We start from the raw sequence: 26,455 nt of genomic DNA on the forward strand, positions 1-26,455 counted from the left end.
TTTAAAATGACATTTACATCTTTAATTGACAACTTCAAGTCCTTAAAAATCCCCAAAATCCACAATATAGTCGCTAAAAGCATTAAATCCTGATGTTGTGGGTCGTAAAGTCGTTAAAAAAGAGCAAAGAGTTGATTTATTTAAGTCTAAAAATCATCTTAAAAGCAGTTTGTCCTTCGGGGTGAAAGTTTAAAAGCGCTTTTAAAATCAGGCGTCCTACTGCTCATCTGAACAGCCCCACTTTCTTCTTCTTTGGTTTGGAGGTCGGTCGCTCTGCGGGGTCGGAGGTCACGGACGGCTGGAGACAGAAAAAAATAAAAATATTCCTTTAATCTCTTATTTTTTACCACCAGGATCAAATCTACTCTGTCATTAGCAGCATCAACACTGATTATTTTCCCACTTTTTGTTATTTTATGGCACTAAAACGATTATTTTACAGTTAAAATCTCTACAAACCTCAGATTTCACGTCATTTTCTGCCATTTAGACACTTTTCTGCCACCTTTACTGCTGGTTTTAAGGTGATTAAATGGAGAATTGATGGTTAAAAATGAGTAAACAGTCACCTGCTGTACTGCGGGTCTGTCGGCCATCTTGGCTCCAGCTGTTTCCACCCGTCCATTGTGGCTCTGTTTCCTGTCTGCCGGTTCAGTGGATCCAGAAGCTGAAGGGTGAAAACAACCCAATGCAAGCAGAAAAATGTTGCTTAAACTTCACACTGATTCAATTCTTCGGTTGTCAGTCAGAATTTTGTGATTGTTCCTAATTAAAGGGTGCGAAAAGAGCTAATTTTGAAGTTTTAATCACACGTTTCTGCAATAATTTAGGTCATTTATTCATCATTTGAGCAATTTTTCAGTAAAAAAGTCAAACATTCTGTAATTCTTCCAAACATTTGTTGGCTCCACATCTTCGTCAACTTATTTTTTGGGGTTTTGGATGGTTTTACTGAACAAAAAACACTTTTTAATGAACATTTTATTGTAATTGAGAGTAAATGTCAGCCTATAATTACATTTTCTGTGCTATTCTGTGAACTGTGAAGCTCACCTGGAGTCGAGGCGACGGCTGGTGGTTCTTTGACGACTGCGGCGGTTGGTTCGTCCTCCTCCACCTCCGACCGCTTGCGTTTCCCTGCGTTGCCGTGGGCGACGACGGTGGCGTACAGCTGCTGGAGGTCGTCGTCGAAGCCGAGAGCATCCTGATGCTCAGAGCTCAGCAGAGGAAGAGTCTGGAGGAGAAACAGGAAGGACAAGTTTGAAGCTGATTCTGAAGTTTCACATGGGAAGAACTGATGTTTAATAAAGAAGAAAAGGAGGCGACTTTTAGTGGAAGAGAAGAAGAAAAGGAGGCGAGTTTTAGTGGAAGAGAAGAAGAAAAAGAGGCAAGTTTTAGTGGAAGAAGAAGAAAAGGAGGCGAGTTTTAGTGGAAGAGAAGAAGAAATGGAGGTGAGTTTTAGTGGAAGAGAAGAAAAGGAGGTGAGTTTTAGTGGAAGAGAAGAAGAAAAGGAGGCGAGTTTTAGTGGAAGAGAAGAAAAGGAGGCGAGTTTTAGTGGAAGAGAGAAGAAAAAGAGGCAAATTTTAGTAGAAGAGAAGAAGAAGAGGAGGTGAGTTTTAGTGGAAGAGAAGAAGAAAAGGAGGCGAGTTTTAGTGGAAGAGAAGAAGAAAAGGAGGCGAGTTTTAGTGGAAGAGAAGAAGAAAAGGAGGCGAGTTTTAGTGGAAGAGAAGAAGAAATGGAGGCGAGTTTTAGTGGAAGAGAAGAAGAAAAGGAGGTGAGTTTTAGTGGAAGAGAAGAAGAAAAGGAGGCGAGTTTTAGTGGAAGAGAAGAAGAAAAGGAGGCGAGTTTTAGTGGAAGAGAAGAAGAAAAGGAGGCGAGTTTTAGTGGAAGAGAAGAAGAAAAGGAGGTGAGTTTTAGTGGAAGAGAAGAAGAAGAGGAGGTGAGTTTTAGGGGAAGAGAAGAAGAAAAGGAGGCGAGTTTTAGTGGAAGAAGAAGAAAAGGAGGCGAGTTTTAGTGGAAGAGAAGAAGAAGAGGAGGTGAGTTTTAGTGGAAGAGAAGAAGAAAAGGAGGCGAGTTTTAGTGGAAGAGAAGAAGAAAAGGAGGCGAGTTTTAGTGGAAGAGAAGAAGAAATGGAGGCGAGTTTTAGTGGAAGAGAAGAAGAAAAGGAGGTGAGTTTTAGTGGAAGAGAAGAAGAAAAGGAGGCGAGTTTTAGTGGAAGAGAAGAAGAAATGGAGGCGAGTTTTAGTGGAAGAGAGAAGAAAAAGAGGCGAATTTTAGTAGAAGAGAAGAAGAAGAGGAGGTGAGTTTTAGTGGAAGAGAAGAAGAAAAGGAGGCGAGTTTTAGTGGAAGAGAAGAAGAAAAGGAGGCGAGTTTTAGTGGAAGAGAAGAAGAAAAGGAGGCGAGTTTTAGTGGAAGAGAAGAAGAAAAGGAGGCGAGTTTTAGTGGAAGAGAAGAAGAAAAGGAGGTGAGTTTTAGTGGAAGAGAAGAAGAAGAGGAGGTGAGTTTTAGGGGAAGAGAAGAAGAAGAGGAGGCGAGTTTTAGTGGAAGAAGAAGAAAAGGAGGCGAGTTTTAGTGGAAGAGAAGAAGAAGAGGAGGTGAGTTTTAGTGGAAGAGAAGAAGAAAAGGAGGCGAGTTTTAGTGGAAGAGAAGAAGAAAAGGAGGCGAGTTTTAGTGGAAGAGAAGAAGAAAAGGAGGCGAGTTTTAGTGGAAGAGAAGAAGAAATGGAGGCGAGTTTTAGTGGAAGAGAAGAAGAAAAGGAGGTGAGTTAGTGGAAGAGAAGAAGAAAAGGAGGCGAGTTTTAGTGGAAGAGAAGAAGAAATGGAGGCGAGTTTTAGTGGAAGAGAAGAAGAAATGGAGGCGAGTTTTAGTGGAAGAGAGAAGAAAAAGAGGCGAATTTTAGTAGAAGAGAAGAAGAAGAGGAGGTGAGTTTTAGTGGAAGAGAAGAAGAAAAGGAGGCGAGTTTTAGTGGAAGAGAAGAAGAAAAGGAGGCGAGTTTTAGTGGAAGAGAAGAAGAAAAGGAGGCGAGTTTTAGTGGAAGAGAACAAGAGTCCAATCAAAAAATAAGTGTTTTACTGTTTTTTTTCTTTTTTTTTGTAAAACAGTAAATTTGAAAATTCCAGTACAACAATAATTATAATTTAGCAATACAGTTATCAGTGTGATTAAAGAGCTTGGACATAGTCTTTACTCTCGGATTACAGAAACATAAGAACATGTTTTGCTAATCAGCAATAGTATTCATTTGCAATTAAAAGTGCAAAAGACTTCATGTGTGAATAAAGAAGGAAACCACTGCTTGTTGTGATGAAACTCAGTGCCAAGTTTCAAAACAGTGGAGATTCTTATTTCTACAGTTTTTTTTAAATCATAGATGCACAATATTAGACTGGATAAAAGTTACAAAGCAACAAAAAAATGGTCAAAAATGAGACAAAAATTACACAAATGACACAAACGAGACCACAAAAAACAAAAATGAGAAACAAAACAACCAAAAAGTGGACGAGCCACACCAGCGAGACAGAAACACTAAACGACAAAAATGAGAAACAAAACGACAAAAACATGAGACAAACAACACAAGTCAGACAAAAAAGACATTAAACAACAAAAACAAGACAAAACATTACAAAAGCGAGAAAAAATGACAAAAAATGAGACAAACCACACGAAACAAAACAAAAAAGAGACAAAGAATTTACAAAGCGACAAAAAATGCATAAACAATGAATAAAGCAAAACACAAAATGACACAAATAAGACAAAAAAACATAAGGGAGACAAAAAGGAAACAAAATGACAAAAACGAGAAACAAAACAAGTCAGACAAGTCAGACAAAAAAAAACAACAAAAAGAAATTCGTAAAAATTAGACACAAAATGACAAAAGCGAGAAACAAATGACAAAAAATTAGACAAACACAAAACAGACAAAAAAAGTTACAAAGTGACAAAAAAATGGACAAACGAGGCAAAAAATGAGAAAAGCGGGAAACAAAATAACAAAAAATAGAAAAATGACAAAAGTCAGACAAAAAACAACAAAAACAAGACAATATTACAAAAACGAGACACAAAAAGTAAAAAGCAAGCAAGAAAACGACAAAAAATGAGACAAATGACACGAAATAAAACAAAAAAGAGCCAAAAATCTGACAACAAAGTTACAAAGCGAGAAAAATGGCCACAAATGAGACAAAAAAATGACAAAAGCAAGAAATAAAGCGACAAAAAATGAGACAAACGACACGAAATAAAACAAAAAAGAAACAAAAAATATGACAAAAAAGTTACAAAGCGGCGAAAATGGACACAAATGAGACAAAAAAGATAAAAGCAAGAAAAAAATGTCAAAAAAATAGACACAAACAACACAAGTGAGACAAAAACAAACACAAAACGATACGCTGCAGAGATTTAATGTGACTTTTTGTGAGGCAGCTGTGCATTTTGTGAATGAATGTGAGACTTACATCCAGTAAACTGCTGATATTTGGTATTGATCTGCTGCTACCTGACAGATAAGGCTGCAGCTAAACTCCTGCTACTCTCTATTCACTAAATCCTTCTCTTTTTTCTTTTTTCCCCCCGATGAGAGGACAAACTCTCCAAATTAGCTCCTCAAATATTGACCAGCAGAGATCGGTGGTCTCCGGCTCGCTGTCGGGGCAGAGGGGCTCCTGAACACACTGTGGTCGGGGGTTTCGAGGTTTCGCATTGATTTATTTTCTGCTATTTGTTTGTTTAAATGTGGTAAAAATAAACGGCGAGGCTTGGTTCTGCTTCGGGCACAGAGGAACCAATGTGCAGCAGAAAGTTGTCCCTTTCTTCGCCTCCTGCTGCTGGCTGCTGACCAGCTCTCTTCAGATCATTTGATGTCAAACGCTCAGCTCCATTTGTTGGAAACCAGCTTTCTATTCGATAGTCTGGAGCTCCTCCTCGGCTCTACGGAAGCCCATTAGTGCCAAGAGTACAAATAGTAAACGCACCAAATTCTGAACCGAAATCAATCCGTTTTTATGCTGTTTATGGTGAATATTTTTAATTAAAACTGTACTTTTATTCTGGAATGGCCTCTTTAGATTATTCTTGCACTCAATTTAAAAGGTTTCAGAGTTGGTTTATTTAGCTTTTTATGCTAAAGCAACATTTTTTACTGCATTTTATTCTATTTTTTATTATAATGATGATGTTTTTATTGCTATTTTGTCCAAATGTTTGCAGCCAGGCACTTTGAGTTAAATCTCATAAAAAGCACCCATGTCTCACATGTAAACAATTATAAAAAAAGTTGGTGTTTATTCTTTTTACAGCTGAATCAGAGCTGGTTTACTTTATTTCTTGTGCTAACACAACATTTTTCACTGTATTAATAACATTTCATAATAGCATTTCCCTATAAAATAGCATTTTATAATGTTTTTTATTATTATGATGATTATTTTATTGCTATATGCTACATTTTTCATTGCAGTTTATTTTAATTTTTATTATAATCATAATTTTTAAATTATTATTATTTCCAAAGTTTGCTTGAATATTGCAGCCAACAGCTAAACTTTGAGCTAAATCTCACTGAAAGCACCTGAACATCGCCTTTACATGTAAATAATTACTTCTTTTGCTGCCTTTTATTCTATTTTTTTATGATGATCATCATTTTAATTGTTATTTTTCTGCAGCCAAAAGCTAAACTTTGAGTCAAATCTCACTAAAAGCTCCGTAAAGCTTCAGATTCACACTTTAGTTGTTCCATAAAGCCAAAATAATCCACATTGTTTTTCTTTTCTGGGCAGCACTGGGCTTCCATACATGTCTGTATTTAGGACCAGAACAAAAGCGTCCTGGAGGTGTGAGGATTGTTATCTGACCAGAAAGGAAACACCAGCCGAGGAATAAAAAAGGTGATTATGGCGGGTCAACAACCTCTGGTGGAGCTGAGTAACGCTCTGGAAAGTTCCTTCCTGTTCTTAGAACCGGACAAAGTCCAGCAGCGAGGGCGAAGACGAGGACGAAGACGGACGCTCACCTGGCGGCCACGCCTCCAGGCTCCGCCCCCTGAACCACAGCAAAGCACCGAGTGGTGAAGGTGAGGAGAGGTCGGCCCCAGAGCTCCTCTATTATTAGCAGGTAAACAGCTCTAGTTTTAGCTGCTGTTGTTTTTGAATCCGGAGCCGGAGAGTCTCACACTTCATGTTTACCTCCCGCCTCGTTTTCTCTCATCGTCACCTCGGCTTCCCGTCCAGCAGCCCAGAGCGATGACGTCTGAACTCCACGGCTCCACAACGCAGCCTCGGAAAAATACTGGACGATTAAACCGCAGAATTAACCGGGAAAATGACGAAACAGTGACAAGAACCAGAGAGAAGATAATCAGCTGCAACTAACAACTAAAGAGATATAAAAACTTCAAAAAAAACCCAATAAAACCCAACAAAGCAGGACGTTTTTCTAGAAGTTAGGTCCGAAAGAAGACACTCAGAAAGTTCCATATTTGTACTCAAAAAAATCTCCAAAAAAGTGAAAACCTGGCAGCAAAAAATTTGTGTCATTTTTGTGTCATTTCTGTAATGTTTCTTTTATTTAAGCATTAAATAAACATTTAAACACTCCTTTTGTGCTATTGTGTTCATTTCGCATCTCCGCAAATTTCTGCATGTCATTTTTGTCTTTGTGTCATTATTGTGTTATTTTAACATTCTATTGTGTAACTTTTGTTATTTAAGCACCATTTTGTTGCTATTTTGTTTAGTTTTGCCTTTTTACATCATTTGTGTTATTCTAGCATCTTTTGGTGGTATTTTAGTGTCTTTTAGAGTTATTTTTGTGTTATTTAAGCATCCTTTTGTGCTATTTTGTTCATTTTTGTGTATTTTCATGCCATTTTTGTTTTTTTGTGTCATTTTTGTCTTATTTTAGAATCCTTTTGTCATTTTTGTAATATTTTAGTATCCTTTTGTGTCATTTTTGCATTATTTTAGAATCCTTTTGTGTCATTCTTGTATTATTTTAGCATCCTTTTGTGTCATTTTTGTATTACTTTAGCATCCTTTTGTGTCATTTTTGAGTCTTTTTGTATCATTTTTCTGTTTATGTATCTTTTTCTGCCATTTTGTTAATTTTTACACCTCTCCACGGCACGTTTTTGCGTCTGCAGTAAAACAGTGAAACAGACGAGTTCAGGCCTGATGACAGCAGCTGGCTTCAAACCCAAAGTCCACCTTCTGTCAGCTGAGGAAGCCTTAACGAGTCTGCGGCTCGCTCCAGAGCTGTCTGAACTCCATAACCGGAAGTGTTAAGTGTCTCAGATAAAGAGAAGCGGTTCTTGCAGTCGGCCGTAAGCGTGTTCACGTGCCGGCAACAGCACCGCTGCCGTGTTTTACATCGCTGCTCTCACGCTGCTCATGATGTCTTTGCGGGACGCCGCCACCGGCCGGTCCAGGCTGGACCCGGGCCCAGGGGCCGGCAGCTGAACAGGGGCAGCAGCCAGCCCACAGAGGGCCTAATTACAGACCGGGCCCGGGACAACCCTGTGGAAACTGTGTGCAACTGACAGAGGAGGAGGACCTGCTGGATGTGGATGTTTTTCCATCTTTCACTCCTCACAAACAAACCGTGGCTTCAAATAATATCTATTTTTATCATGTGATGGATAAAGTAGTAAAATATAGCAGCATCACAAGAGGCCCCAGCGCCCAAGAGATGCTTGCAATCAGTGTTGAGTGCAGCTACAAGACCTAAACAGAAAGGAAAAAAGCAAAACCTGCACTGACTGTTGGTCCAGTGGCAACTTTCTATCTGATCCCTCAAAAGATCCACTACCGTTCAAAAGTTTAGGGTCACTTAGAAATGTCCATATTTTTGAAAGAAAAGCTGTTTTTTCAATGAAGATAACATTAAAATGAATCAGAAATCCAGTCTAGACATTGTTAATGTGGTAAATGACTGATTTTTAATGGAATATCTCCATAGTGGTACAGAGGAACATTTCCAGCAACCATCACTCCTGTCTTCTAATGCTACATTGTGTTAGCTAATGGTGATAAAAGGCTAATTGATGATTAGAAAACCTTTGTGCAGTTATGTTAGCACATGGATAAAAGTGGGAGTTTTCATGAAAAACATAAAACTGCCTGGGCGACCCCAAACTTTTGAATGGTAGTGTAAGTTTAAAAGATGGTGATGCTTCTAATTTATTTTAATTTTTTTGTATTTTCAGGGTAAACGCACAGCTTCTTTCTTTCCATTTAAGACTAGTTAGCTGTTAACTGGTCTTAGCTTGGGACAAATCTGAAGACAAGCAGAAATGTGAGAAAAGATTTTTTTCAACCGGACTGCACACATTTTGAGTCTTCTATAGTCAGGATGATACGAACATCAGACTACACAATCCCTTTGAATCCTGTAAGAACAGCAAATGTTTCTTGCTCTTGCATCCAAACCAAACACACTGGTATCAGAGATCAGGAATACAAGCAGTTTCCTAAAACATCTAAAGTTCCACAACAACCAGGAGTTAGCTAATGCTAGCAGCTGGAGGCAGCAAGGACAAACTTTGCAGCAAATGCCAGAGAAAAGAAAGAAAATGTCCAGAGAACCTTCAGCTGTTCTTGGATAATCCAGGATTTTATCACTTTAGCCCCTGATGCTGATGACTAATGATCTGTTTGGATGTCTGGATATGCATGTGTTAGGTTTCAAATCAATACATTTTTTTTGTCGAAATGCTCCAAACTGGTTGTCATTCAAGAACGAAGACTGGAACATTCCCAAATGACCAACTTGGACCAAGCAATAAAGACTGGAACAGACTTGGACCAACGGACAAAAACTGGACCAGATCTGGACCAAATGACAGAATGGAACAGACGTGGACCAACTGTCTCACACTAGAATGGACCTGGCCCACATGACAAAGACTGGAACAGACCTGAACCAATTAAAATAGTGTGTAAACAGATCTTTACCAACTGATGAAGGCTGGCCCAGACCTGGACCAAATGATGGAGACCAGAACAGATCTGGACCATCTGGTGAAAGAGTTTAACAGAACTGGACCAACACCCAGACTGCAGAAGACCTGGCACATCTGACAGACTGCAATAAACCAGGACCAAATGACCCAGACTAGAACAGACCTGGGCCAACTGATAAAGAAACCGGAAAAGGTGTGGACCAACTGACGTAGAATGGAACTGATATGAATCCATTAACAAAGCATGGTCTAGACTACAACAGACCTGGTCCAACTGCCAAAGACTGGAACAGATCTGGACCAACTGACTTAAACTAGAACAGATCTGGACCAAATGACATAGATTCAATAAGAGCTGGTCCAACCGCTTAAGACTGGATCAGACCTGGACTAACTGACCCCATTTAGAACAGAACTGGACCAGTTGCCAAAGATGGAGTAGAACTGGACCAACTACAACCACAACCACATTACAGAGCAGAACCCACCCAGTCTAACTAACAAAGACTGGAACACACCCAGTCCAAAAGACGAAGACTGGAATAAACCCGATCCAACTGACCCAGGCTAGAACAGACCTGGTCCAATGTGGCCTAACTGCAGTAAGTTTATTATTAAATGACCACCACAGTCGGGTTGCACACTGTTCTGCAGGAAGCTGAACTTTCTTCACCACCTTCCTGCTGATGAGTTCGCCCCCTCCGAGCCTCGCCTACTTACCACCCCAGCCCTGAATTCCTCAGGTACGTGAGATAAAGAGCCGCTCGCTGCAGTTTACGAGCTCGGTGGTCAATGATTCACTGAGGACGGAGGGAGAGAAGAACCTTTCCCACCTTCCCGTCTTCTCTTAAATCCTTCCTCGTTCCCGCTTCCTCCTACTCCCAGGGTGATTCACACGTTTTCTCAGATTTAATAGCTTCACATGCAACGTTACATAATCTGTACAAAGAGCTCCAACCTTCACATGGTGGGGTTCGTCTACTTCAGACTAGATTTCCATCTTTTCTTCCTCTTACTTTTGCATCAGTTTCAGTTTGTTTGACTCAACTAAAATCTAGAATCCTGAAAAGAGTGATCGTTTTTCACTAGCATCTCTTACGGGGGTCCTTGACTTAAGTTGGAATTCTGTTCCTACAGCACGACGTAACGCGATTTTCGCTGAAACTTGGAACTCACATGCTGTACATAAGTACCTATGTCACTCACCTGTATCTAATTTCACTTCCATGGAGATGGCTTTCCGTTTCTTCAAAGCATCAGAAGAGTCTGATTTAGACTTCGAAGCCATAATGAAGGGCAAAAAGTTTCCAAAAATAAAACACAAATGAAAGAAAGCGAACGTAGCACAATCAAATGTGGCATACACCTGGCGAAATGTAAACAAAGGCGTCTTCCTTGGATAGCGCAGCGTGATGACGTATTCGTCTGCTCCGCTCGCCAACTAGTTCCTGCCTGAAATTTGTTTTCACATCGCAAACGCTGTACGTCTGAATGATGGAGCGAGACTTTGACAATAAATTTGTTGGAGATGAGCTGCCCAGATAGCTCAACAGGTTGAGGTGGGGTACCATGAACAACTTTAAATTTATGGGAGAAGACGACGCAACTACGAAACGCTGTCGGTCAAGGACGTCGTAAACCGAGGACCTGCTGTAACTATAACTGATTTTAGAAGTGGTATTACAAAATCAATGTAAAGATGCATCCATTTATATAAATCTAATGTCAGTTTAACCCTCCTGTTATGTTGTGGGTCATATTGACATATTTTAAAGTTAAAAAACCTAAAAAACCTTTCTCTTGTGTTTGCTCGCTTGTCAATTAGGAGTCGACTGGTTTAGTTGTTTTTGCTACGTCATGATGATTATTAGCGATCAAAGAGACAGATGTTTGGTACTGATGCACATTTGCAATAAAAGTTTAAATCCCTGTGTCGAAATTTAGAACACCACAAACTCAAAACTTCTTTTTTTAAAATGTGTGTGAGAATGTTTCATGTGTCAGGTAGCGCTGAGGCTACATCAGAACAAAAGCAGCTCATTTTAAAATTAAGTCATTTTATAGAGAATCAGTGAAAGATGTAAAGCTGGTTAGACAGAAAAACGCAAACACTACATGATCAAAAACTGGGTTTCTGTTAGTAAAAATCTGTTGTATTCGTCTGAGATTGCTTGATTTTCTTCGATTAAGGGGCTTCCATCTGAGGGTTTTCCTGAGTCAAAGTGTGTATTTTGGATCCATCGGCTGCTGTGGTCGGTGGATGCAGAGGTTCAGTTTCCTGCCCTGCTCTTAACTTAGAGCTTCTGGTGGTTGAAGCACACAGATATTAGGATTTGACTCCTCCTGCTGTGCCAGCGTCGGGCTTCTCATGGAGCGCTACGTAGCATTTAAGGATAATTCCTGCAGCACATAATCATTACAGCGCTTTAGCGGAGACGGAAAACTGCACATCTCTACGCCGTAGAGGAGGAAGGAACAGTTTCTCATTGATTGTTTTTAAGCGCAAAACCTCGACCAGAAAAACCTCCACTTTAAGCACGAAAGGCAGGAAATTTGGAGCGAGGAATGCCAAATGTGGAACATTTTGGCTCAATGATGTGATTGTGTGCAGCTCCAGTGAGGTGTTCTGGTCAGAGGCGGCCACTAATTGTCAGATGTCGTTATACTGGAGCTGTGAAGCCGCCGTCTCGTGAAACAGGAAGCGGGCGACGTTCCCAAACGGTGACAGTTCAGTTCGGAGACGACGACCGTGACGCTGCTGCAAACTGCGGGGCATGCGTCACCGCTGCTGCACGTAAACACGGAGATAAAAAGCAGCCACACAGCGAAGAGAAACCAGGAGCATGCGTCACAGCGTGTGGACCGACATCTACAACCACAACGCCACATGTCAGGACGCCTGTGTTTGTGAGGACACCGAGCGTTACTCTACAAAAACACAATCTGAACCCACAACGTTCGACTCCACAAGAGACAAAAAACGTATCTCCACTTTACAAAAACAGTCAACCAAAGACACTGCAGTTCCTGGAAAATTTATTCACTTCACATAAAAACACGAATTTTCAAAAACATGTTGTCACATGACATAACTTCTAAAAACGAGTCCTTATTGTACAAAAATGTTCTCTTTTTAAAAACATGTCAAACATAAAAAAACAAAACATAAACATACATACAGAAAAAAAAGTGCGCAAAAAAAATCCTCACTTTTTTATCCTAATTGTTTAACCCTCAGATGCTGCACTGATTGGACCCTACACTCTTCCATAAGTAGGTCAAAAATGACCCTTATAAGAATCAGTGTGTTTTTATACATTTTTTGTCATTTTGGTTAAGAATAAACATTTGTATTATTGTTTGCATTATATTTTTTGTGTGATTTCTTGTTTGAATTATGTCTATTTTTCACTTCATAACAGATTTTGAACATTTTGATAATTGGAAAAGAAGAATATTACACAGAACAGCAATAGACGAATGTCCACGTCCATTTTGATGACATTTTTCAACCCTTTTCTCCAAGTTTGTGCACTTCATCACCTCTTTTATGATATAATCAGTGATAAAAAGCTTGGGGTAGTCATACAAATATTACAATGTCTTTAAAAGTGTAAAAGGGATCATAAATGTTTAAACTGAATGCTATCAAAACATGTTTTTTGAGGAATACCTGGAAAATTAAATGAACTCATCAGGTCATTTTTGACCCACTTATGAATCTAAGGGTTAACAAACATCCTCGATCTTTAAAAAATCCTAACTTTTTAATGTGTCCTCAAAAAAAAAAAAATCCTCACTTTTTAGAAATGTGTCCTGACTAAAATGTCCAATTTAAAAAACAAAACAAAAATGGTGTCCTCAATCTAAAAAACATCTTTATATCATAAAAATGTCCACACTGTTGAACAACGCCCCCCCCTCCCTTTTTTTTAAAATAGAAAAAACGGTCCCTAATTTACAAAAACATCCTCAATATTACTCCACCAAGGAACGCGGCGGAGTTATGTGACGATCGGCGTTGGTTTGTCTGTCTGTCTGTCTGTTAGCAACATCACTCAAAAACAGACTGACAGATTTGGATGAAATTTTCAGGGAAGATCAGAAATGACACAAGGACCAAGTGATTAGATTCAGTGATGCAGCTTATAGTCTGGATCCATGGATTTGTTAAGGATTTCTGTATTGGCATGGTGTCACTGTAACCATGACAAGTGAACACTACATCAGCTGCCTGCTGACGATCACATGACTGTGATCCTGCTACAAATCCACCGCTGTGGACTTATCAGGACTTATCCATCAGAAATAATACAAGGAACAACTGATTAAATTGTGGGGGTGTTTCTGAGTCCCATCAATTCCCGCCGCCAGCTACATATTTAGGCATCGCGATTCGGTATACGTACATAATGTACACATGTATAACACATACCTGTGCTCAGCACAAGGTCAAGGTTTGTTTGTGGGTACATCTATATTAAATGTCCACATTCTATAGTGCCGTGATTCTGTCACAAATTTTTTCAAGATTTCAGCGGTCAGAAATGATACGACTGAGCAGCCTTGGAGGAGGACAGCGTTCTCTGAGTGCTTTACTAGTTATAAACATGTCCTCATTTTACACAAACATCTTCACTTCATGAAATTTTCTCATGTTAAAAAACATCCTCGGTTAACATAAATGCTCCCTTTTTAAAAAAAATTGTCAAAAAAACATCCTGATTTTCTAAATGTTTACACCTTTATATCCCGTGTTCTGATAAAACATTCCCAGAGTCTTTGCTCTAAACCCTAAAACCAGATCTGGACCCACAAACGGCCCTTTGAAGGTCTTTACAAAGTGAAACAAACATTCGTCCGTCTTCTAAACCACCTGAACCGGATTCTGACCTGTCCTCACTTCCCACAGATGTCCTGAAGGCCTCACGCCAGTCCTCACAAGGACACAAGACCGGCTACCAACACACACCCTCCAAATTTAGGCCTTCAGGGAAGCCGACGTGATCCTGAGAGGATCTGAACGTTTTTCAGCTTCAGTGTGTGTTTGTGTGGACGCTAATTCCACCCGTGTAAATGTTGACCTGAGCTGGGTGGGGTGTTTGTGTGGCTGGGGAGGGGCTTTGGGTAGAAAATAAAAGCTGCTGCTGCTGCTGTCATCATCGTCCCGCTGCCCTTCACTCCCCTCATTGTGGGAAACCAACGGCCACAAACAGAAAAAAAGAAAAAAAAAAGAAGGGGCCGACGACGAGGAAGATTTCTGCAGATATTCGTCTGCTCTGCTCCTCGTAAATATCAGAGAAGTTCAAGGAAGGAAAACTGAAACCGAAGCTGGGTGTTTTTTACCAGAACAGGAGACTCTGTTGTACCTGCAGCTCTGATCTCACCGTTAAAACCATCATGTCTGACTCACCGCGACGCTTTCCGGCCGTCATCTGGCGGCATTTCCTCAAGTGAATCAGCAAAACGTCAAAATGAAAGCAGCACTTTGTGGATGTAAATGTCAGTTTGGCTCTTTTTTAGTGATATTTTACGTCTCGGAGACGCCTCATTGATGCAAACACTCGTACATTTGGCATGAAACCAAATAAAAAGATCAAATATTTAACTTTCTGACTGTCCTTGAACTACTCATCTATGACTTGTTGCTCCATCTAAGCTTCAAATCCCAAAATTTCATCAAAATGTCTTCATTCTACCAATCTCATTTTTAAAAAATCCCCCAAAACATATCATTTTCTCCAATTAGATTTGGTAAAAACACAAAAATGTTATACTCCTTGGTGCAACCGTAAAGATATTAGTGACTCAGCTGAGAAAAACAGTGATGTGACAATAATTCATGGACTTTTCGGCTGAACTGCAGGCAGTGTTTATAAAAATCACAAAAATGACACCATTTATCAGAGCCAGAAACTGTAAAAACACAAGAAATCACCAGATTTTCAACTTTCCAACTGTCTTTGAAATACTTATCTATGACTTGTTGCTCTAGTTGGGAAAATCTAAGCTTCAAATCCCAATATTTCACCAAAATCTCTTCATTCTACATGTCTCATTTTAAAAAAAAAAAATCACCAAAAATATACCATTTCCTCCAACTAGATTTGACAAAAAAAAAACAAACAAACTGTGATCTTTGGTGCTACAGTGAAGATATTAGTGACTCAGCTGAGACAAACAGCGACATGACAAAAATTCATGGACTTGTCGGTTGAACTGCAGGCTGTGTTTACAAAAACCGGCAAAATGACTCCATTTATCGGAGGCAGAAACTATGAAAACAGATCTTTCCAACCGTCTCTGAACTACTCATCTGTGAGTTGTCGTTCTGTTGGGGAAAATCAAAGCTTCAAATCCCAACATTTCATTTAAATCTCTTCATTCTACACGTCTTATTTGAAAAAAATCACCAAAAACATACCATTTGCTCGAACTAGAGTCTGTAAAAAAGAACTAAAATTTTAGATTCCTCGGCGAAACATCGCAGCTATTAGTGACTCAGATGAGACAAATAGTGACACAAATTCATGGACTTTTTGACTGAATTGCAGCAAGTGTTTACAAAAATCACTCTTTTGTGTATTTTTTTGTCATTTTCTTTCCCACATTTCTCATTTTTTGTCTCATTTTTGTCGTTTGTCTATTTTTTGTCGCTTTGTAACTTTTTCAAATTTTTTGTGTCTTTTATTGTTTTGTTTTGTGTCATTTGTCTCATTTTTTGTCACTTTCTGTGTCATTTTTGTAATATTTTGTCTTGTATTTGTTGTCTTTTTTGCTTTTGACTGACTTTTGTCGAACGTCTCATGCTTTTGTCGTTTTGCGTTTCTTTTTTGTCTCGTTTGTTTTTTTTGTCTTATTTTTGTCATTTTGTGTTTTGCTTATTTCATTGGTTTTGAGTGTCGTTTTTGTTGTTTTGTGTTTTTTGTCTCGCTTGTGTTGCTTGTCTATTTTTTCATCATTTTGTTTCTCGCTTTTGTAATTTTTTTGTCTCGTTTTTGTCCATTTTTTGTCGCTTTGAAACTTTTGTCTCTTTGTTTTGTTCGTCTAATTTATTTGTCATTTCGTTTGTCGCTTTTGTCTTTTTGTGTCTTGTTTTTGTAATATTCTGTCTTGCTTTTATTTTTTGTCTGCCTTTTGTCATTTGTCTCATGTTTTTGTCGTTTTGCGTTTCCTTTTTGTCTCACTTGTGGTTTTTTTTTCTTGTTTTTGTCATTTTGTGTTTTGCTTTTTTGGTTGTTTTGTGTGTCGTTTCTATTGTTTTGTTTTATTGTCTCACTTGTGTTGCCTATTTTTTGTTGTTTTGTTTCTCACTTTTGTCATTATTTGTTTAATTTGTGTCATTTTGTGTCTTGTTTTTGTGATATTTTTATTGTGTTTTTGGATCTGACTTTGGTCATTTTGATCAGAAAGTAAAATACTTAGTTCCAGATGTGACTAAATGTTTTCTTTGTAGACACTCTGTGATCTTTAAGTTGTAATGTGGAAAAGATAAACTGAGGCATAATATTGTTGAAATGTAATTTATTTTTATTAAGAAACTTCAGGTTGTTCATACTGTTTTGTAAAAAGATAATTCCTTAAATGTGAAAATTTTCAGAATGTACTTTTTGCACTAAAACAAAGGGAACATTGAGATATTTATAGGTTATTATCCTGTGATTTTACTGGAAATTTGAGATCGAATTGGGCTGAAAGTGGAACTAACCTGAACTAAAATGATTTTGACACTCGTGTGTTGATCCAGTCCAGCGAGTAAAATCTGACCCTGAATGCAGATTTCTGTGTCTTTTGACACTAAAATCAGCTCCTCGCTGAAAACAAATCATGTATGAGTTCAGTGTGATGCCCTGCCATGAGCGTTGCCACGGAGACGGAGACAAATACAAGCCCCGGTAGATAAATACCGCACGTACGCGCTAAACGCCTCGGCCTGCCGTGTGATTCTCCGTCTGACGCGACATTCCTCCCCGGCACATTTTATTTCAGCTCGGACTTCAGTGGAATTTGCCACAAGAGGGAAGACTTTGATGCACTTCTTCTTCTGTGGTTTCTGACACTCAGAGCCGCTACTGATGGAACTTTCCATGACTCCTCGTACCTGCTGCTTAAAAATAAGACTCCTTCCTGGTTTGTCAGTTTGAAGACAAACGAAAAAAACAAAACACCAGCTGATGAGTCAAGCTGACAAACGGGGCGGCGGAGGGAAACTTCCCAGTGATCTTTAAAAACTCCACGACCTTCACACGAAGGCGGATTCTTCAGAAACAATGGCTCTTTTCTGAGCAACAAAGGTCACTAAAGGTTCGCCTATTTTTAACATTTAACCCTCCGAACCTCAAAAAGTGCCGTCAGGTTACAGCTTTTCAACAGCCTGAGGAGCCGCTCTGTAACCAAACATGAGCTTAAAATCAAGACACTGAATCAAAATCATTTTTCATTAAAAAAAAAAAAAAAAAAAAAAAAACTGCCAAAAATAAACCACCATCACCAAACAGATTCAGTAAAAATCTAAAAATTTTGCTCTCCTTGGCGCAAATGACAAGCCATGAGTGACTCAACTGCGATGATATATATTAAATTTAATTTTGCCTCTGAAATTCCCTTTAAAGCTGTTAATTTTTTTGATTGAAACCAGATTCAAATATTCTAGAAATGCAATAATTAATCACATTTTTCACCAGATATTGTTTTCCTTGGTATGAAAAACCCATTAAATTAAAAAAAATGTGGCATAAAAATCGATTTAAATGTGTTTAACAATTTCCAAATGACAAAAAGTTAGACAGAAAATCCATTAAAAGTGACAATAATCAGTATTTTTTTGATTTATAGGCTATTTTTCAATGTATTGCTGTGAGATTTTCATCGTTTTTTTATGGCATTTTAATTGTATTTTCAGGTTCAAGTCTGGACATGCATCAATTCTACATTTAAAAAAGATTTTTTCCACATTTTAGCACCGGTTTTGTCAAAAAATATCACAGCTTGAGCAGGAGAATGTGGAAGATCGATGAGAGTCACCAATAATAAGTTTAGTTTGTTGCCTCCAGCTGTTTGTAGGAGTTTTAACTCTGAGTTAATGAAATAATGCAGCTTCAGACAGCAGGAAAAAGAGAAGCTCAGTGAGTAAAACAAACGCACTGCAGCTGAAATAAAAATGTAAAAAACAAGCAGGGAGGGAACATATAGACGCTGCCTGGAAAATTCAACGGATGAATCTGAAATTCCTGAACGCAAACACACACAGGAGTCGTCAGAGATGAGAAATTCCACACATGAACACAACAAACACACACACAGACACAGAGGACAGCTTTAAAGAAAAAAACCCTGCTGCATTCTGATTGGCTGACAGCAGTGATTTAAAAGGTCGTCATGGCGACCGGTGTTTAAGGAAGAGAGAGAGGCGGTCAACGGGTTTGATTGTGGTTAAAAGACGTGTTTCAGTGTGTTTTTGTGTGTGTGTGTTGCTGACCTCTGCAGCTTCTCATTTCTCATGTCCTGTAGCTTCCTACCTTTGCCATGAAGTCTTCTCTGTACGTCGGCTCAACAAAAGCATCCGTCTGCAGGCGTTCTGGATTCAAACAGACATCAGTTAACGTCATATTTATTTAACATATATTTAGTTCATTAATAATATTTTGTAATTTTGTTTTGAAAAGGTGGTCTACAAATAAAGTTTATTATTACTATTATTGTTATCAGGGCTGTCAAAATTAACACAACGCGGATTAATCTATCCTCATGATTAATCTGATTAAAAATTTTAACGCAATTAACGCATCTGCAGAATGACTCAAAATCCCTGAAACGTGTCTGGCAACACATTTTGTGCAGTTGTCCAAGTAGATTTGCCATCGCACAAATGGGCAGCTGATCCGGTAGTGGCAGAACCAACTCGAAATGGAAGACGGTCGACTGATTTATTTGCCGATTAAACACCCACATATTCTTAATTTCTCATAAAACAGTAAATGCTGTTAAGTTTCAGAGTCTACTAATGTCCAGCAACTTCTTCTAATGTCCTGCAACTTCTACTGATGTCCAGCTACTTTGACTAATGTCCAGCTACTTCTACTAATGTCCTGCAATTTCTACTAATGTCCAGCAACTTCTAATAATGTCCAGCAACTTATTCTGATGTCCAGCAACTTCTCATGTCCTGCAACTCCTACTAATGTCCTGCAACTTCTACTGATGTCCAGCTACTTTGACTAATGTCCAGCAACTTCTACTAATGTCCAGCAACTTCTAATAATGTCCAACAACTTCTTCTGATGTCCTGCAACTTCTTCTAATGTCCTGCAACTTCTAATAATGTCCTGCAACTTCTTCTGATGTCCAGCAACTTCTTCTGATGTCCAGCAACTTCTTCTAATGCTTTATTGCTGATGTCAGTCATGCTACGTTTCTGTGACTTGATTCAACTCATTTCTATTTAAATTTCATTTTATTCTCAACATGTCATCTTAAAGCACTTTTCGAGGTCCAATGAGGAACCCTGTGTTACCTCTGCTGAGTGTAGCTCCGTTCTCTCTGTAGTCCTGGATCTCGGCATCCTTCCTGACCAGAAGTCCTCCCAGCTGGTCCACCTGTCGCTGCAGCAGGCGGCTCATCACCAGCAGGGGGCGCACCAGCTGAACGCACACCTGAAAACAGACGTTAAAACATCCACGTCCAGGTTTAAACCCACAGCGGCCTCATCCAAGAGAACTACAGATTTGAAACTCAGACCGTACCAAAGCGACGGGGGCGGGGGTGCATTGGAACTCCCAGTAGAAGGGCAGCCCCGCCAGCTCGCTCTTCAGCCTCAGGCTCACGCTGCCGTCGTCACGGCGATCCAGGGAGATCTGAGCCTCCCGGTCGGCTCGTCCTGCAGGTCCGGACAGGTAGGGTTGGACCACCTCACACAGGTGGGAGAAGAAGGCTTTGACCGGAGCTCGCAGACGCCGGTTCAGCTCCTGGTGGAACAAACAATGGATCCATAAAGCGAAGGAGAGCTGCTTTTATCCTCAGGATACAGATGCTGGAATATTTAAAATAAATATTTAGAAGGGAAACACATGTATGCAGTTTCACCAACAAAAAACTCAAAAGCCACCAGCAGGTTTGAGAGGGATTAGCGGAATAGAATTGGCCTGATGGGTTAATTTGTGTTCAAACTGAGTTTAAGATTTCAGGACTCGTCCACTATTGTTGTCTGGAGAATTTTCATACTGGTAGAATGTAATCCCTTTAACACTTGCATTATTCTCTGGCAGTTTTGTCTCCGGCAGTTTTTGCATCTTTTTTGTATTTCATTTTTTGTCATTTCTGTTATTTTAGCATCCGTTGATATCATTTTGTGCGTTTCTGTCATTTTCATGTCATTTTTGCATCTTTTGGTGTCATGTTTTGTTATTTAAGCTTCCTTTTGTGATTTTGTGCATTTTTGTGTCATTTTCATGTAATTTCAACACCTCTCTGTCATTTTTGTGTCTCTTGGTGTCATTTTTGTGTCTTGTCATTTTTGTGTTATTTTACCATCCTTTTGTGTCTTTTTAGCAATTTTTGTGTTATTTTAGCATCCTTTGATGTTATTTTGTGTGTTTTTGTGTCATTTTCATGTCATTTTAAAACTTCTTCGTGTCATTTATGTGTCTTTTTGTGTCATTTTTGTCTTTTAAGCATCATTTTGTGCAATTGTGGCCATTTTTGTGTCTTTTACTGTCATTTTTATGTTATTCTAGCATCCTCTTGTGTAATTTGTGTTATTTTGTGTCTTTTTGTATATTTTTTCTGGTATTCAAGCATCCTTTTGTGCTATTTTGTTCATCTTTGTGTAATTTTTGCATCTCTCTGTGTCATTTCTGTTTTTTCATGTTATTTTAGCATCCGTTTGTGTCATTTTTGTAATTTAAGCATCATTTAGAGCTATTTTGTTAATTTTTGTGCCTTTTAGTGTCATTTTTGTGTTATTCTGGTATCCTTTTATGTCATTTTTATGTCTATTTGGGTAATTTCTGCATCATTTTTCTGTTACTTAAGCATTAAATAATTATTTTAACACTCATTTTGTGTTATTTTGTTCATCTTTGTGTCTTTTTGTCATTTTTCTGTCATTTTAACACCTCTCTGTGTCATTTTTGTGCCACTTTTCTGTTATTTCAGCATCCTTTGGTGTCGTTTTTGTCTCATGTCATTCTGCACTCTCCTTCATTCTGTTTCCACGGAGCTCCAGGACTTTAGATTGTGGAGAAAAATGATCCCAACAGCGAGGAAAAATGAGACAGAAGCAAAGAGGGAAAAAAAACACATAGAAACTGCACAGAATGGCTATTGAGTCCAAAAAAAAGTAACTTCCTGGACGCTAGCGTCTCTAAAAGTATGTAAATTGAGTTTGAAATCCTAAAGAAGTGATTTTAAACTACAGCTTTGAAGTTTGACCAAATATTCCTGCACTAACAGCTCATCCCAGAGTCCTTCTTCAGACGCTAACAGACTCCATAGTCGACGTACCTGTGCTCGGCTCTGGATGTCCACCGTTTCCATCCTCTCCTCCCACATTCCCTGCATGTCGGTCAGCAGGACGCGGTACGCCGTTTCACCAAACCAGCTCTTGGTGAGGAGCTGGCAGCCGCTGATGCTCACCGGCAGCCACGGACGCTGGAGGAGGACGTCGTCAGCAGGAACCTCCATCACCTCCATCGCAGCAGAAAGAAACAGCTGCAGGAGGAAGAAGACGGCCGTAACCAGACTTTAGTCTAACTGTGCAGAATGACATGGTTAGAATGACACAAAGAGACAAAAGCAGCATAAAAGGATGTTAAAATGATAGAAAAATTACACCAAAGGAGGCTTAAATAAGAGAAAACTGGCTCAAAAAGACACAAAAGATGTCTATTTTCCAGGTATTTTTAGCTCCTGTCTCATTTTTCCTCACTATTCATTCTAATGTCCTGCAACTTCTTCTCACGTCCTGCAACTTCTCTTCATGTCCTGCAACTTCTCTTCATGTCCTGCAACTTCTCATGTCCTGCACCTTCCTCTAATGTCCTGCTATCAGAGTATTAACAGAGAAGATGATTTTACTTTACACTGGCTGGTAAAAGTTAGAAAATCTGTGTTTTTTTTGGTCCATATGATTCTGAATCATCATAAATGCGACTAATTCTGAGGCAGAACCGCCGCTCCAGCCAACCTGCAATCACTAATGCGGATCGCTAAAGTTAGAAACACAGTGGGATGACCTTACTTTGCCAGTGTGTCATGTTTTATATTTATTTCTCCCTTAAATAACTCGAAGGTGGTGCAAAAAAAAAAAAAACCCTGCAGATTTCTGGGAAAAGCTTCCAGAGTTTCTAGATCCAGCAGCGCCTCTGCTCTAACTGACGTGTTATTAAATATGACGTCGCTCGATTATTAATAGTGAAGCATCCGTGTGTCTAGTGGTGTGTTTCTGGAAATCTGAACCGCTGTGAATGCACTGTTATTTTTAATAAATCTCATAATCAGTGTCCAGTTTTGCTGAGACGTTGGATTATTTGTTTATCTATTAAAATGCGTAAGAATTAAAAGAAAAAAGTCTGAAATGGGAGGCGACTACACACTGATTTTTAGAAGAAGGAATAAAAAAGGTTTAATCTGTCACTCTGTGTATTAAGAGTATTTATTGTGCAAAATCTGCATGTGAAAAATAATTAAAGCTGTCAGATACATGCAGAAGAGAAGAAAGTAGTGGAAAAAGCTGCAGGACTTTAGATTACAGAGAAAAATGAACCCAACAGTGAGGAAAAATGTGACAGAAGAAAATAACACCTGGAAAATAGACATTTTTTGTGTCATTTTGCATCTTTTTAGCTTCATTATTGTCTATCTTTCATCTTTTTTGTCATTTTTGTGTAATTTTTTTGTATTATATTAGCATCTTTTGTGTAATTTTTGTCATTTTCATGTGTTTTATGTGTTTTTGTCTCGTTTTCATCTCATTTTAACACCTCTTCATGTCATTTCTGCGTCTTTTTTGTCATTTTTGTGTTATTTAAGCATCTTTATGTGATTTTGTGTGTTTGTGTCATTTTCATGTCATTTTAATGCGTCATATTTGTGTTATTTTAGCATCCTTTAGTGTCATATTGTGTGTTTTTTAACATCTGTGTAGTTTTTGTGTCATTTTCATGTCATTTTAACACATCTCCATGCCATTTTTGTGTCTTTTTGTGTCATTTTTGTGTTATTTTAGCATCCTTTTGTGTTGCTTTTGTCTCTTTGTGTCATTCTAACGATGTCATTCTACACAGAAGACAATATTGAGTTCCCTCTCCTTCATGATCGTTCTGTTTCCATACAGCTGTAGAATTTTAGATTGCAGGAGAAAATGAGACCAGCAGTGAGGAAAAATGTAACAGGAGCAAAAAAACATTTGGAAAATACACATTGTGTCATTTTGTGTCTTTAAAAAAAATCAGTGTGTAGACGCTTTACTCGAGTAAAGCTCGAAATTGCACTTAAATATCAGTTTTCAATGCAAAATTTCAAAGTACTTTACAGCAGAAAGAAGAACGTAAAAGCAAAGAAACATAATACTTCAACATCTCAGCTGCAGTTCTGGCATTTCTCTGCTGCGATATTTTTGTTTTTAAGTGAACCTCGCAGTTCAGAATCGCACATTTTACACTTTACAGGCCCAATTTGTGGGTCGAAGCTCCCAGAAAGCTCGGAGTAATTGTAGTGTTTTTTAAAATCACTCACCTCTAAGGAATGAGCCCCCCGAAGCCTGGACCCAGATCTGTTGAAGCCACGCTTTCTTTACAGAAGCCAAACCGGCCGCATAATCACCACCTAGCAGGACGGACGCCGCGGTGGCAGCTCCTGTTTTCAGGGAAAGGAACAAGGTATTTCTCATCAGTCGCCATTTGAAACGTAGCGCAAGTTACAGAGGTTGACTCACGGCAAACTAAAGCGCACCACCACCATAAATCCAGCCGGTAAGTGCATTGACTCAGCAGACATAACGTTAAATAGGTCTGTAACTATTTCAAAACAAGAAGGCCTCAAAATTCAATTAAATCAATTAAAAATACAACTTTATTCACCCCCAATTCAAGCAGCTGGACACAGAACGGTGGCAGGTGGTTAAAATAAGACAAAGAAAACTACATTTCAAAATGAAAAGTGGAAAATGCTGAAGTAAGAATAAGGTAAAATATCATATTGACGACAAATGATGTACATAAGGTGCTAAAATGGTCACTTGGTGCCTGAATTTTGTGTTTTCTTGTGTCATTTTTGTGCTTTTTGTGTTATTTTTCTGTTATTTAAGCATCGTTTTGTGTCATTTGTGTCCTTTTGTGTCATTTTTCTCATATTTTAGCATCCTTTTGTGTCATTTGTCTCGTATTTTAGCATCCTTTTGTGTGATTTTGTGCATTTTTACACCATTTCAACATGTCTTTTGTCATTTCTGTGTAATTTTTGTGTCTTTTTGTATCATTTTTAAGTTATTTAATCATCCTTTTGTGTCATTTGTGCCCTTTTGTCTTTTTTCTCATATTTTAGCATCTTTTATGTAATTTTTGTGTCTTTTTGTGTAATTTTTCTCATATGTTAGCATCCTTTTCGGTGATTTTTTGAGTATTTGCATCATTTTAACTTCTTTTGTCATTTTGTGTTATTTAATCCTCCTTTTGTGTGATTTTGTACGTTTTTGCTTCATTTTAACGTCTTTTGTCATTTCTGTCTTTTTTGTGTTATTTCAGCATCCTTTTGTGTGATTTTGTGCCATTTTCATGTCATTTTAACACCTCTGTCATTTTTGTGCAATTTCAGAATCTTTTTGTGGTGTTTTTGTCTTTTTGTGTTATTCTGAACAGAAGAAATTTCTGATTTCTCTCTACTTTGTGGTTGTTGTTTCCATAGATCTGCATTTTTGCATCTTTTTTTTTGTCATTTTTGGGTGATTTTGGATTTATTTTAGCATCCTTTGGTGTCATTTGCGTTTTTGTGTTATTTTAGCATAGCATATTTTAGCATTTGGCATACAGAGGTTGACTCACGCCAAACTGAAGAGCACCACACCGTAAATCCAGCCGCTAAGTGCGTTGACTCAGCAGACATAACGTTAAATAGGTTGATAATCATTTTGAAGCGAGAACGCCTCAAAATTGAATTCAATTAAAAATACAACTTTATTTGTCTCCAATTCAAGCAGCTGGACACAGAACTGTAGCAGGTGGTTAAAATAAGACATATAAAACTACATTTCAAAATTAAAAATGGAAAATGCTGAAATAAGAATAAAGTAAAATATCATATTGACGACAAATAATGTGCTAAAATGGTCACCTGGTGCCTGAATTTTGTCTTTTCTTTCACATAAATGAAGCCACTTGCACCATAAAATGATATAGAAATTAACCAGAATGCAGGAAATTAGGAGTTTGATGCTCTAAATCTGTGATAAACCTCTGAACAACTGGTCAAGACCTCCAGGAACATTCAGCAGGACCATGCTCGGTGGATAAACACCACTAAATTTCCTGAAAATATCTGTTTAGACCAAACTCCATTCACAAATCTCAGAATTTAAGCTTCCCTTCCTGGTCAGCACACATTCGTCCAAAGAAATCGGATGATTTTAAACTTTCTCTACATCTCTAGAAGTTTCTTTTTAGTTCTCCAGTATATTAATAAACCTGTGTTGATAAAGATGCGAACGAGTAGATGTTTTGAACCGTGTTTGGTGAGCAACTTCAAGAGGAAACGTAACCTGCTAACGACAGAACATCACACCAAACCTCATATAAAAAAAGACCTACTTTTAAATTTTCACAGCCAATTATGAAATATAACGGAGAGATAGATTAAAACTGAGATTAAATTGCTTCCTGAGGCGCTGATATTCAATTCGGCGATCATCTCAGCGCCGCAAAATGCGCATTTACAGCAAAAATCCGTACTTTTGCCTCTAAACTGCGCGGGTTTAGCTAGCTTCGAGCTAACAAAGCAACGACGGACGTTAGTTTAAGTTAATTTATGCATTAAATAAATGTTGTTGGATCGTTATTCTAAGACAACAGCTCGTAACACACCTATACACATGATAAAATATAAAAAGGAGTATATTAGTGCTTTAAAAGTACCAATGTTTGCTGTTCCTCCGCTGCTTGCTGTTGACAGTTAGAGTCCCACACCGACGTCAAACAAAAGCGTAGTTCAAAGGTTCCGCTTATAATAAAACGTAAAGAATTATTTTTTGAAAAATAAAATCATGATGATCATTACATACATTAAACATTTTAATATGAAAAGTAAAGTTAGTAAATCTGATTAAGATTAAAGATAATGTAAAATCTGTCACGATAAATTAGTTTTTTGGAAGAAGTATGCTGGTTTTAAGCAGTTTATACATGTTTTTTATGTCTTCATGTATTGCTGTTGTGTGGCTTTTAACTAGTTCAAGACGACAAAATTTCCAATTCTATCCTCTCTTCAAGCAGC

General features: G+C 38.4%; 1 protein-coding gene across 2 annotated transcripts; it reads right to left on the reverse strand.

Annotated features, from left to right (window-relative positions):
• nhej1 (nonhomologous end-joining factor 1) lies at positions 1-26,180 on the reverse strand. 2 transcript variants are annotated; one of them, XM_055008107.1, is made up of 9 exons: positions 26,098-26,180; positions 23,708-23,827; positions 21,476-21,682; positions 19,717-19,938; positions 19,488-19,626; positions 18,493-18,551; positions 1,054-1,234; positions 570-667; positions 1-298 (listed from the first exon to the last, which is right to left on the reverse strand). In XM_055008107.1, exons 3-9 carry the CDS (start codon positions 21,662-21,664, stop codon positions 224-226), a joined length of 963 nt encoding a protein of 320 aa, XP_054864082.1. In that variant the 5' UTR covers positions 21,665-21,682; positions 23,708-23,827; positions 26,098-26,180; the 3' UTR covers positions 1-223. The 2 variants fall into 2 exon arrangements, with proteins under 2 accessions (XP_054864082.1, XP_023147463.2); XM_023291695.3 differs by having other exon boundaries at positions 1,069-1,234; positions 26,098-26,179.
• Between the last annotated feature and the right edge of the window lie 275 nt (positions 26,181-26,455).

Source organism: Amphiprion ocellaris, chromosome 24 (assembly GCF_022539595.1).
Source record: "Amphiprion ocellaris isolate individual 3 ecotype Okinawa chromosome 24, ASM2253959v1, whole genome shotgun sequence".
In the NCBI taxonomy this organism is placed as follows: domain Eukaryota; kingdom Metazoa; phylum Chordata; class Actinopteri; family Pomacentridae; genus Amphiprion; species Amphiprion ocellaris.

Coding starts and splice junctions, on each gene's coding strand:
- nhej1 (XM_055008107.1), bottom strand. CDS start 21,664: ATGGAGGTGATGGAGGTTCCTGCTGACGACGTCCTCCTCCAGCGTCCG. Junction 19,627..19,716: donor CCCCCGCCCCCGTCGCTTTG/GTACGGTCTGAG, acceptor GTCTGTTTTCAG/GTGTGCGTTCAGCTGGTGCG. Junction 668..1,053: donor AGCCGTCGCCTCGACTCCAG/GTGAGCTTCACA, acceptor TTCACCCTTCAG/CTTCTGGATCCACTGAACCG.